This window comes from Astyanax mexicanus, chromosome 7, assembly GCF_023375975.1.
Source record: "Astyanax mexicanus isolate ESR-SI-001 chromosome 7, AstMex3_surface, whole genome shotgun sequence".
NCBI classification, from domain to species: Eukaryota; Metazoa; Chordata; class Actinopteri; order Characiformes; family Acestrorhamphidae; genus Astyanax; species Astyanax mexicanus.
Genome location: NC_064414.1, coordinates 8,272,232 through 8,285,007, shown reverse-complemented (window position 1 = coordinate 8,285,007; position 12,776 = coordinate 8,272,232). Strand labels below are relative to the sequence as shown.

Sequence of the window (12,776 nt, the reverse complement as noted above, 5' to 3'; positions counted from 1 at the left end):
GGAATTCAGGCTTTCAGTTAACAGCTGTGCTAAACTTGTCAAGAGTTAATTACTTGAATTTCTTGCCTCTTAATGTGTTTGAGAGCATCAGTTGTAAAGTTGTGAAGAGGTAGAGTTGGTGTACAGTGAATAGCTCTATTTGAGTAATGTTCTAATCCATATTATTGCAAAAACTACTTAACTAAATAAAGAAAAAATATTTAAGAAATTAAGGTCAACCAATATTAGAAAAATTCCAAGAACTTTGGTTTAACACGTTTACGTTACTACCTGATTCCTTATGTGTTCCTTCGTAGTCTAGATGACTTCAATATTCATTTAGAAAGTAGGGAAAAAGAAAAACATTTTATGGGGAGTTGTGTTCAGCACTGTTTATAATATAAACACTTAATAATAACACATGTAGCAAATGTAGCTAGCACACACAAGTATGGTAAATTTGGTTGTCTGGTAAACAAAATGTCATTGTACTAAACACAAAGCATATTTTACAATTAATTTATTTTACTAATAATATTTATATTAATAACTTATTTTTTTGTATTGTGCAATAAAGAGTATAAAAATTACAGTTTATTTAATTGTAGTTTAAAATAATATATGAGCTTAAAAAGCAAAGAGTGTTAGCCAATAGTAGCGAACGAGAGGCGGGACTTTGCCTGAATTTAAAACTGGTGCCCAATCGTTGATCAGTGAGGGGCGGGGCATGTCGGAATACAGGCGGGGAAAGAAGTGCCTTTCTGTGCCAAACAGTTTCATCTTCCAGCTGCCGAGTGCTCCTCTCCCGTCAGTGTGTGTGTTTACAGTGAGTGAGTGTGTGTAAGTGTGTGTGAGTGTGTGAGTGTAGCTGTGTTAATGATGGACTACAGCCTCCCGCTGCACATCGCGAACTTCAGCACGCTGTTCGTGTGCTCGGTGCTCAAGTTCCCGCAGATGTGGGTTCTCTTCCGCGCCAAATCCGCGGCGGGGGTCAGTCTGAACAGTCTGCTGCTGGAGCTCGTGGGGTGAGTGTGATGGGATGAGTATGATGTGCTGAGTATGGTGAAGTGATTGTGGTGGTGGAGTGAGTGTGATGGGTTGAGTATGGTGTGGTGACTGGTGGAATGTGGTGGAATGTGGTGGGATGAATGTGGTGGTGTGAGTATAGTGTGTATGATTGGATGTATGGGTGAGTATAGTGAGTGTGATGGGATGAGTATGGGGGGGTGACTGTGGTGGGCTGAGTATAGTGGGGTGACTGGTGGTGTGAGTACAGTAAGAATGGGTTGACTGTGGTGGGATGAGTATAGTGGGGTGAGTGGTGGACTGGGTGTGGTGGGCTGGGTATGGTGGGGTGACTGTGGTGGACTGGGTATGGTGGGGTGACTGGTTAGATATGGGTATAGTGGGATGAGTATGGTGGGGGGGGGGAGTGTGATAATGTGCAGTATGATAAACTTGCCTGTAGAAAATTATCTGGACATCCCTTTTTGTTGCTTTAACCTGTAAACAGCCTAAACACTTTGGGGCAAGAAATTAAGCCTAGTTTTGAACTATGTAGCATTTTAAATGAATATTTCCTACTGAAAGGAAGATATTAGGGGTGGGAATCCCAGGGCATCTTATGGTACAATATGCATAAGTAATGCTTCTGTAAGGACTGTAAAGCACTGTAATGAGTTAAATATTAATTTTAGAGAATTCCTAAATGTAAAATCTCATGTTTTGCTGTTAGGTGCTAATATACTTCTTTCTGCAGGTTCATAGTGTTCGTCTCCTACCAGATGTACTACAACTACCCTCCTCCTACATACCTGGAATACCCCATCCTCATCACACAAGGTGAGATAAGGCCACAGATGGTTTTGAAAACTAAAATAAGCAGATGCTGCTTCAGTTACAAAAAAAACTAATTTAAAGAACAACAAGATATGACACTTTGAAACAATGTAAAGTAGTCAGTGTACAGATTGTATAACTGTAAATTTGCTGTGCCTTCAAAATAACTCAACACACAGCCATATTGTTGGCTCAGATGATGCCCAGCATGTAGTGGCACCCTGGTGAGGAGTACCAAGAAAACTTTTCCTTGTCTACAGTCAAGCATGGTGGTGGTAGGATCACGGTCTAGGGCTGTATGAGTGCTTCTGGTACTGGGGTGCCGATTTTCAACATGTACTGTGATATTATAAAGCAGAGTATGATCCCCTCCTGTGTGTCTCTCCACTCTTCCTCCAGACTCTGCTCCCTTGATTTCCAAATGAATTGCAAAATTTACTGATGATCAGTGATGGTTTGTAGAGTCATGTCATCTGCTGGTGTTGATCCAGTGCGTTTTATCAAATCTAAAGTCAGTGCAGTTTTGTTTTCCCACAAAATCTTACAGCACTTCATGCTTCCCTCTGCCGACAACTTTTTTGGAGATGTGTATTTCATTTTCCAGCATGACTTGGCACACTGCCCATACTGACAAAAGTACCAATTGTTTTTTTATAATATAAAACATTTCTAAGACACTGAATTTTGCGTTTTCATTGGCTGTAAGCCATAATCATCAACAGTAAAATAAATAAATGCTTAAAATAGATCACTCTGTGTGTAATACTATCTATATAAAATGAGTTTCACATTTTCAACTGAATTACTGTAAAAAGGTAAAATTTCAATGATATTCAAATTTTTTGAGATGCACTAGTACATTATTGGGCAAGGTAATAAAAAAAAAAACTCATTATGTTTTTCAGTAAGGTTTAATATGTATTGCTCCCAACCCCACACACTTTTTACTTTTCATTACTATATACACATACTGTAGGACATGTGGTCCTTTTGTCTAAATGTTATGTATGTTGCATTGCACTTTCAAAAGCCTTTTTTTAATCTTTGCAGACGTCATCCTGCTGCTTCTGATCCTGCACTACAATGGAAACATGAAGCATGGCCTTATCTATGCAGCAGTGTATCCTTTTACTCACGCTCCCGCGCTTATGTTTATCTGAGTGCTCAAAGTGATTTGCAGGAAGTGTGAAGGGAGAATCTGCTCAGCAGAATTAAACTTGCTTTCACTCTTTGAGTGTGTGGTTTTGGCTGCTGGTAATCAGCTTGTTCCACTCTCAGCTTTCCACTGGGTAACCACCAACTGCAGCACAACTGATTCTGTGTGTATGTGTGTGTGTGCGCATGCGTGCGCAAATTAAACTGGGTGTACAGCTCACGGTAAGTTGAGTGGACTCAGATTGCCTACACTCACATTACAAGCCTGCTGTGAAATGACCCGCCTGCACAATTCTAAATCAGTAAAATCACATAAGTGAACGTTGTGCATCAAGAACAGTTCAATTCAAGCTAAATCCCAAACAGATCCCAGTCCATAACCCCTTAAATCAGTATCACAATTGATTGAACATTTAATCAAAATTGACAGATATAAGCAGATATAAGTTTCATTTTGTTAATAGTCCTAATGGTGCTTTCACACCTGCCTTGTTTGGTCCAGAAATTCAGTTTTTAATTTTTGAGTCGAGGTGGTCTCGAACCACGATCTGATTTTTCTGCAGTGTAAAAGCACTTATTGAGCTGGTTTAGGACCTTTAGACTGGAAGGTGAGGCGGGCTATTCTCAGCCTTAAAACAAAATAGAAGAAAAAACAGCAGTGTTGTGCTGAAATCTGACCTCCCCCTGATGTGCAGGAGTGTACTGCAGCAGTATGGTTGCGTACAATTATGCTAGTGATTCATGTATCTACTGTATCTGTAGATTAACCCTAATTTAAATTAATATATGGGGAATCTGTTATGCTGATTCTGCTGAGCGACAAGTGGCAGAAAGGTCAAATTTGGCACAACATCTGGAAAAGCAACAACTGTGTAGGGCTGCAACTTATGACTATTTTAGAAGTCGTAAATCTGCTGATTAAATAGCTGATTGATCACATTATTTTTGTTATGTCCTCCATTACTTTTGGTAAGGTTCCTAAGTCAATGCATGCATTATTGGACCTTGACAGTTAACCTTAGGGCATTAGACTGTTTTTGCGGGACATTTATATAGTTTTGTTTGAAAAGCGCAGCGACTCGGTTCAGATACAACAGCTAACAGACGCCTTGTGCTGATCAACATCACCCTTTTTTATAGTCAACATCCTCAATTATGTGGACTAATCGTTACAGTTCTACTACTACTGTGGTTCCTAAATGCTTCCTTTCTTCAGTAATAGAGCTGATAGTGGAATACATTTTAATATTTTTTTTTATGTTCATTGTGTCATAATGTGTTTTTACTTCTTAACATGACCTCTTCAGGTTTGTAGGTGGCTGGAAGCTACTCACCCTCGAGAAGTGGATCATTGACTTGGCCATGGTGAGAACATCTGTAGCAATCTGTTAATAGTTTAACACAGAGACACCATACACAGGGTGCTATTATTGTACAGGATTGTGCAGGCAGTTTTACAAAGGGGCGGAGTTAAAGTAAATACATTATTAGTAGATGGGGTTGAATTGATTGAATTATAATTAAATTGGTTACAGAGCCGCATTTATGGTTGAGATGTAAAGCCATGAGTGATTTGGTGACAAAACGAGGACACACTGAAATGCAAAGTCATAGGATGGTGTTTTATCTCTAGGGATGACACCCACAGTGGACAGCACAGTGGCTAGTAATAATTTGACCAACAGCGTCTGCCAAGGATAGATGAGAATTGAGGTTTAGTGTGTTAAATAAATCAACTGCTTATTTAAAATAGAGTTTATCGATTCTCTCTCTCTAAGAATAGATTCTCTTTCTAGTAAGAATTTCATTGTTCAGTGTAACTGCTTGTTTCTGCTGCGCATATAACAATACAACTCTTGAATCTCCTCTCTCTTGCTGTCTGTGTGTGCAGAGTCTGTGTACGTTTATCAGTGCGGGCAGTAAACTGGCACAGCTGCAGTGTTTGTGGAGATCTAAGAACTCAGGACAGGTCAGCACTCTCACCTGGGGTTTGGCCTCCTACACATGCATGGGTAAGTCACATACATATACATAAACATAATAATATACACACAGTACAAGTCAAAAGGTTGGACACCTTCTCATTTCTTCATTTATTTATTTATTTATTTATTTATTTTTCTACACTGTTGATTCATATCAAAATACATGAAAACAATTAAGGGACACATACGGAATTACGTAGTACACAGTAAAAAAAAACGTGTTAGTCCTCCACAATCCCCTGATCTAAACCTGATGAACTGAGATGGTGATTTGAGGTGATTTGGGATGAGTTGGAGCTTCACAGCGTGAAGGAAAAGCAGCTACTATTGTTCAGCACCTCCAGAAACTCCTTCAAGACGCTGAGAAAACTATTGCAGGTTACTCTAACTCAGGGGTCGGCAACCTTTGAGACATGGAGTGCCAATTTTAACATTTCTTGTCAATGAGTGTGCCACTATCAACAATAATGGTAAAAAAAAACACACAAACTACGGGAATATGTTCTACAAATTTGGATTTTTTTTTACATAGAAAATGTGCTTTACAAATAAAATTATTATTATTATTATTATTATTATTATTATTATTATTATTATTATTATTATTATTATTGTTGTGTAATCAGAATAACAGTGAGTCCAGCTCTGGATTAACGTGGCTTTATAGATAAGCGTAATTTGCACTGAATTAATATATCTTGCCTACCAGTCAGTGTGATCCCTGTCCTTGCTTTTCTTGGCTGAGCTTTCTTATCTGGGGGTTGTAGTTTGTCACTTTTAATTGTAAACATGACTCGAAATTGTCCGTCGTCAAACGGCTGTGGATAGGGCTCAGCACACTTTTCATGTGCGAAAATACCTGCTCACACAGGTATGTTGAGCCGAACACTGACAAGAGGGCCAATGCAATGCTCTTGAGACAGCCGAACTTTTCTAGTGCAGATGTCCAGCGTGCGAGGATGCAGGCTCCGTGCTGTTGCACAGGGGTGGATTCTAACTGCTTTCGGAGCTCTGCAAACTTCGTCACCTACAGTGGTGAGCTCTTCAGCTCTATCAGCTGCATCTCCACGTCCTGTACATCCATCCAGTCGATCAGAGCTGCGACACGATCTTTGACATACACAAAACCATAGTCTTTCATCCAGGAGGGCTGAAATACCCTAGCTTTGTTTTTTAAGCTGGAAGCTCTGTCATCTGTTGTAACGCTATTAGGTGGGCTAACTGATTTTGATTAGGCTAAATTTAAACATGGGTCTGTGGGAAAGTGGGCGGGAGCTGAGTGCAGAGCGTTGAGGAGCGAATTCGATTGAAGGGTCGTGCTGTCAGTCTGATTTTTTTTTTTTTTTTTTGCTGATGCTGGTTCAGCGTGTGGCGTGCCAGTGATTATGCCTTGGCGTGCCAGCTGTGGCACGCGTGCCATAGGTTGCCGACCCCTGCTCTAACTCATGAAGACCCTGACATTAAAATACCAAGAGTGTGCAGATCTGTCCTCAAAGCTAAATGTGTGCTAAATGTGAGAATAAAACACATTCTGTTTTTTATAACTTTTTGTTTACAGAATAATTCATAATGCATGAGTCCCTGTATAATAGTTTTAATATAGTCTTTAGTATTAAATTTACAATGTAAAACAAAATCATAAACACATTAAATGAGGTGTGTCCAAACTTTTGACTGGTACTGTATATAATGTCACTATAACAAAAAAATTGTATTAGGAGAATGAAGGAACTTCATGAATGAATGAAGGAACTTTAAATGAAAGTGAGTGTAAAAAATGTTTTTTCTCAAGTGAATTTGGAGCTTTCTTATTGGTTCCTTCATCATAGAAGTTTACACCATCTGGGCAGTTTACCAGAAACTGAGCAACACTGCTGTGGCTGACAAAATTAGATGTTTCTAATAAAGTGTCCAGTGAGTTTCTAATAAAGTGAAAAAGTGATGCTACATATGTTAATGTATGTGTCTTGAAGTTATTAACGTTATTTTTTGCATTATAAGGTGCACTAACTTCTATTTTCTGTATTTTCTGGTCTATTTTCATACATAAAGTACGCCAGATTATAAGGCATATTATGCAACACTAGGGGGGTGGGGGTTTTAACTAAAAGCTAAGCTAAGTAAACAAAATTGTAATTCTTGTAAAAAGAGTTGGATGTTAATATACAAAGATTTCTCTCCAGAAAACTGTTTTTTTGGGTGAGTAAAGTGTTTTCGTAAGGCAGGGCAAGATTAGCTAGCGGTTTGTTCCACGAAGCTTGTTCTAACACTGTAAATTCAGAGGCTACAGTCCAATATATTCACCTCTGAACGGAAAAAGAGCTGGCGCTTAGCGCGTTTCGTGTCTGATGCTAATGCTGCTCCAGCAGTGCTAGCTTGGGTTAGCACAGCAGGCTACAGGCTGATACTCACCTCTAAACAGCAAAAGAGTAAAACGCTTAGTGCGGTTAGCAGCTAATGCTAATGCTGCTGCAGTCTCAGTGCTGAAGAACTAAACTAAAACTCCTGGTAAAATTCATACATTAGGTGCACCGTATTATAAGGCACATTGCAGATTTTTGGGAAGATTAAAGTGCACCTTATAGTGCGAAAAAAAAAAAAAAGATAATATATACCTCTTCATAAACTGTTTGTCTCTTCAGCAAGAATCTTCACTACTCTGGTGACAACTGGAGACACTCAGGGTGAGTTGGACCAAACAATACTTAAGTACTTACACTGCCTAGCATAACACTGTGAATCATGTAGCCTACGTCACAGTTTATCACGTGAACTGGATAAAAAATTGCTGATGTATTTCATGGAATGTACAAACGTCATCATCATCAGTCATTACCTCATTCATCTAGATTTGCTTGTTGCTTGTAGATGATTTTCCAACACATTTGTGACATGGTTTCTATTTAGTCTTCTTCTTGAAATTCTCCTTCATCATCTTCTCCTCTGTTTAGTTCTCATCCGCTTCGTTGCCATGACGATCCTGAACTTGTGGGTGACGTTCACTGTGATCTACTACAAACCCAGCGCCAAGAAACAGGACTGAGATGCAGACGTTTGTGGGACTATTTTAGCTTCATTACTTCACCTTCATATTTGGACCTTCTTGTACTTTTACTGACCAAAATGCTTCACACTGCTCCTACACCTCCAGTGTAGGGTGATTGAACTCACCCAAAATTACCCAAAGACCACCTGAATCAGGTGTGATTTTTACCCTTCACCTCGATTGTAACACAAGGTGGCAGTATATAAGATCAGCCTATTTTTTTTATATATATTTTTTTTTTACCTACATTCATTGGCCATTTTACCAAAAACACAAGATTTTCAATTTAGGTACTTTTTGTAGGTGTAAAGTTACAAACTGTAGTTTATTTATTGCTCTTCATTGGAAAGAGAACACAGCTTTTTTGGCCACTTTATTAGAAACATTTGCTTTAAAATTGCTTTGATTTGTAGATACACTCAGACTGTGAGTGCTTATTCATAAATAATATATCATGTTGTGGGTGGTGAAGGTGGGATACAGACTGTAACTGTACATCTGTAAAGTGCAACCATACGGTAGGTGTTTCTGATAAATTGGCCAACGTGTTTAGGTTGACACAACTGGAAGTTCAGAGCAGCATATGTTTTCAACCCACATCTGGTATTAAATGAAGAAAGACATTAGTTTCAAATTATTGCCTGTTATTACCTCTATAGCCCCATTTGGATGGGATTAGTTTTGCCTTAGGCCATTAGCTGGGGTTATGTTCCAACATTAATTAATTATGCACATTTAGTACATGTAAACTGCAAACAAAAATGAAAGAAAAAAAAAGATGGCTTTCAATTATATTGCAATATCACAATATGGAGAATTTTACACCACAATATAGCACACCCCTGGTACCAATTCTGTTATATCCTGTAGAAAAAGTGTTTTTGCATCTTTTCTGATGTGAGGAGGTGTTTAGTTTTGTTAAACATAGCACAGAGACCTTGGCTCGTTCAGGTCGGAGGCAAACCTCAGGTGTTACAATTGACATACAAACCTCAAATCTAGGAGACGAGCCAAAGAACCCCTCGAAGGTGCGACACTTCTATAGGTGTAAAATAGACATAAGTGTTCTAAACGTGTAGCAGCACACATTTTTTTTTTTTTTTTTTTTTTTTTTTTTACTGTGAATGGGTTGTAAGATTTGTTAACATCTTATTTTTGGAAGATTTTGGTTGTTCATAAATCGAGTAGCCACTCCCAACTTAGTCATTTATAGTGAGTTTTTTTTTATTATGTGCAAATTATTTGTTTATAGAAATTCTCCAGGTAAAACTAGTCCCATCCGAACAGGGCTTAAGACATAAAGATAGCATGAAGATAGATTTAGCTTTTGAAGGTGTTAGATGAATTGCCAGTTCTTTGAACATGGATTAAATCTAATGCAAATTTATATACTGAATATATTTGAGCAGAACTACAAGCCCAATTTCACATACATGCTGTACATTTATGTGCCTTAAATGAACACTGCAGAAGTACAGTACCACATTTTTAGAACATATAGGGTCTAGACTAACTAGAGTATTTAGTCTAGTCTTAGGCTTAACCAGGGTGTAGTGTATGTAGTTTTAGTTAGTTGACTATTAGTTGTCTCAGGGTTCCTCTGTATTTAATATCCAGTTTTGTTGTTATTCTTTAACAACAACTGTATCATCTTTTAATAGCATTACACTGTGAAATCCCTTTCACGTTCAGACAGAAAAAACGTATGCCATGTCTTAGGGAAATCTTTAGACTGAGTATGAAGTTTATTTTTTTTGTGTCTGTGTTCTGTAAACGAGGTTATAAGCTCCGTAGCTCTCGTATATTTCCATTTTTACGGTTTCTCTGCTCTTCTGTCTGCTCTTTTCAGTTTCCCTCCCCTGTGAGTGCTCGTTAGAAAGGGAAGCTTCTTTTTAGACATAAACAGTCATAACCGTTCACACCATATGCACCTAGAGAAAGTATAACTCAGATAGGCCTACATAAAGTCACTGTAAAGTAGCCTGCTCACTGTCATTCCTCAGCTTTTTCTGCTCTGCTCCACCTTATATTAAATTCTATAAGATCTGTATGGTTGCGATTATACGATGAAGTTTTAGGGCCAATCCCAAAAATAAATAAAGACAGTTCACTTTTTTAATATTACGAGATTAAAGTCGAAATACTATGACTTTAATTTTGTAAAATAACGACTTTATTCTCGAAGTAAACTATTTTTTTTTTTAAGAGTGTCCCTAAAACGCTGTCGTATACTCAGCATGTTGATCCAAACATAAGCTTTGTGTTCTTCTCTGAACACAGATAAGTAAAGCTGTTCTGCTGCTGTCCTGATGCTCATTTGTTTGGTCTGCAGCTATAAAAACGTGGCTCTGATTGGTTAGCCTGGTTTTAAAACATAGTGGAGCTCTAATGAAAAATGTATGCAATATTAAACTCATTGGGCCTTACCATTTTAAGGGTTGGTTTCCCACAGGAGGTTGTGTCCTACACTACACATCTTTTAATGGAGAATCTCCATACACAGTGATGTATAGTTCAGGATTAAGCTAAATCCCTGTCTGGTAAACCAACTATGTGTGTGTTTACCTGCATTAAAAAAAACATTAATCCAATGTAAACAGAGTACTTCCATTTCTTAGGTCTAGAAATCTAATCCAAGACTGGAATTTAAGAGCAGTAATCAGATTTCTCAGTATAAGTATTCTTCTAACTGAAGTTTTCATTTAATAATTTAGAATTATTACATTAACTGTAATTTAATTAATGAATTAACATTTGTTTTTGAGAATAGTACTAGTGTTGTGCTGTAACTGGTGGCCAGACACTTCCATCAAGCTACATTCCAATGAGTTCTTTTATGCAGAATCTAGGCCTAAAATATTAAAGATGATTCTCAGATTATTATGCAACGGTTCACCTTGTGGAGTGTGTAGCAAGCTGTTTTTCACTGTAAATCATTCCATTGTTCCTAGACTGGTGCAATGGCACATGTGGACAGAGTTTATTGTATACTGACATGCCACATGTCATGGGACAGGAAGTAGTGTCCAGTCTGTTTCATGATTTTTGTCATGTCCCAGGTAGGCTAAATAATGCTGCACTGACCTGTGGAATCTTAAGGTGTGTGTGTTCTCAGGGTGTCCCAGGGTAAAACACCTTACAGTTAATATGTTACATATGATTATCCCATGACTTCTGGCATGTCAGTTTGTTTACAGTTCACATGGAAAGATGAACACTTTATTTCTTCTGTATGTTTCTCTTCAGTTTAGACGGTATTGATTCAGGTGATACAAAACCTGCTTTTACCAGGAACAAAGGGACCAAATGGAGATTTTTTTTTAATACTTGTTTTTTGGTTTATGCAACAATGATCATACTTTACCAAACAAGACTTTTCCAGACACTGTCTGGCTCTGGAATGTGAATGAGAAAGAACAGTATCTTATTAGGTCTGAAGTTGGGTTGTGTGTCTAAATGTTTGGATCTTCCATACAGCTATAATGTAATAAGTTTACTAATCAGGATTTACATATGAAGTGTTTTGGACCAATAAAATATTCAGGTTTCCTTGACAAAGATTGAAGGAGTGTTTTCGTTTTTTTTTTTTTCCTGGTTGTAAGGATTTCTGAATTAGATCTTAATTTGCATAAAAGAGTATTAAAGAGCATTTTCACACCTGTAGTTGGTCATTTAAAGCCATTAATGCTTTATATTATATGTAGTCCTAAAAGTACAGTAGGTCACAAACCTATATAAAAGCCCAGTCATTAAAAAAAATATATGAATAAATAATAATAATAATAAAAATACTGTGAGATACTTCAGAATCTTGAAAAAAAAAAAAAGATATGCATTTTTGGTCATACTGCCCAGCACTACTTGGTTGTAAGGATTTCTGAACTTAATTTGCTGAGTATAAAAGAGTTTTCACATCTGTAGTTGGTTTCTATGGTACGGATCAGTTGAGGAGTTTGTTTATTTGGAGCATCTTTGTCTCCCTCTGTTTGGTTTGGTTTCACACATGTATAAATCTAAACACAACAAAATGTGCACCAATAAACTATGCAAGTGCATCGTCTCCTTCGATCAAAGGTCAGTGGGTATATCTGTGCAGTGTGAAGCTGCTTTAACACAGAACGCTGAGAATTTGCAGCTGCGCTTTCAAACACAGTGTTTTTAATGGGACGTGCAGCACAGATGTGAGCAGTGAATGCAGCACATTATGATGCATGTAAACAACATGAAGCAACATAGACAGCATTTGTTCATATATGTTGTCATTAGCATTATCTGGCAAATAAATCAGATTAAACTGTCTACTCAGCAGTTTAGCTCAATTAAAAAGAAGTATATTTGATAGCTGGGTCGGATGAAGACCAGATCACATTCTCACCACAAGGGAACCACTTCAGAAAATACATCCGTGCTGGGGCGGGCAGATTATAGCAGAAGTTGGGGTCAAACTTGGTGATATAATTTATTGCGTTAAAAAATATTTTACGCATTAAATGAGGTTCAGATTTGTATCAATATTTAAAACTGGGTCAGGGCTCTTGTGGTCTAATCAGACAAACAGAAATGATAATAAATTGTATTAAAATACTGCTTTTACTACTGTTGATGTGCAGGGCAGCCATATTGGATAGTAAACTCGAGGTTGGTGATTTCTCAACCTGCGGAGGGCTTTCAAGTTGAATTTTCCTGATTGATATTTGGAAATTCTGACATCCAATTTCGAACTGAATGCAGCAATTTTTCTTCTTTCTAACCAATCAAATTCAAGAATTGAT

General features: G+C 37.7%; 1 protein-coding gene across 1 annotated transcript; it reads left to right on the top strand.

The window, feature by feature from the left end:
- Window positions 1-699: 699 nt before the first annotated feature.
- slc66a3 (solute carrier family 66 member 3) lies at window positions 700-11,569 on the top strand. The gene is made up of 7 exons (XM_007247526.4): window positions 700-1,004; window positions 1,739-1,821; window positions 2,869-2,938; window positions 4,281-4,338; window positions 4,865-4,985; window positions 7,601-7,642; window positions 7,910-11,569. The coding sequence occupies exons 1-7, from the start codon at window positions 856-858 to the stop codon at window positions 7,999-8,001; spliced, it is 615 nt and encodes a 204-aa protein (XP_007247588.1). The 5' UTR covers window positions 700-855; the 3' UTR covers window positions 8,002-11,569.
- Window positions 11,570-12,776: the final 1,207 nt, after the last annotated feature.

What these genes read in the sequence shown, in the direction of transcription:
- slc66a3 (XM_007247526.4), top strand. Translation starts at nt 856, where the DNA reads ATGATGGACTACAGCCTCCCGCTGCACATCGCGAACTTCAGCACGCTG. An exon ending in GGATCATTGACTTGGCCATG is followed by an intron (nt 4,339 to 4,864) that starts GTGAGAACATCT and finishes CTGTGTGTGCAG; the next exon opens with AGTCTGTGTACGTTTATCAG. An exon ending in GACAACTGGAGACACTCAGG is followed by an intron (nt 7,643 to 7,909) that starts GTGAGTTGGACC and finishes TCCTCTGTTTAG; the next exon opens with TTCTCATCCGCTTCGTTGCC.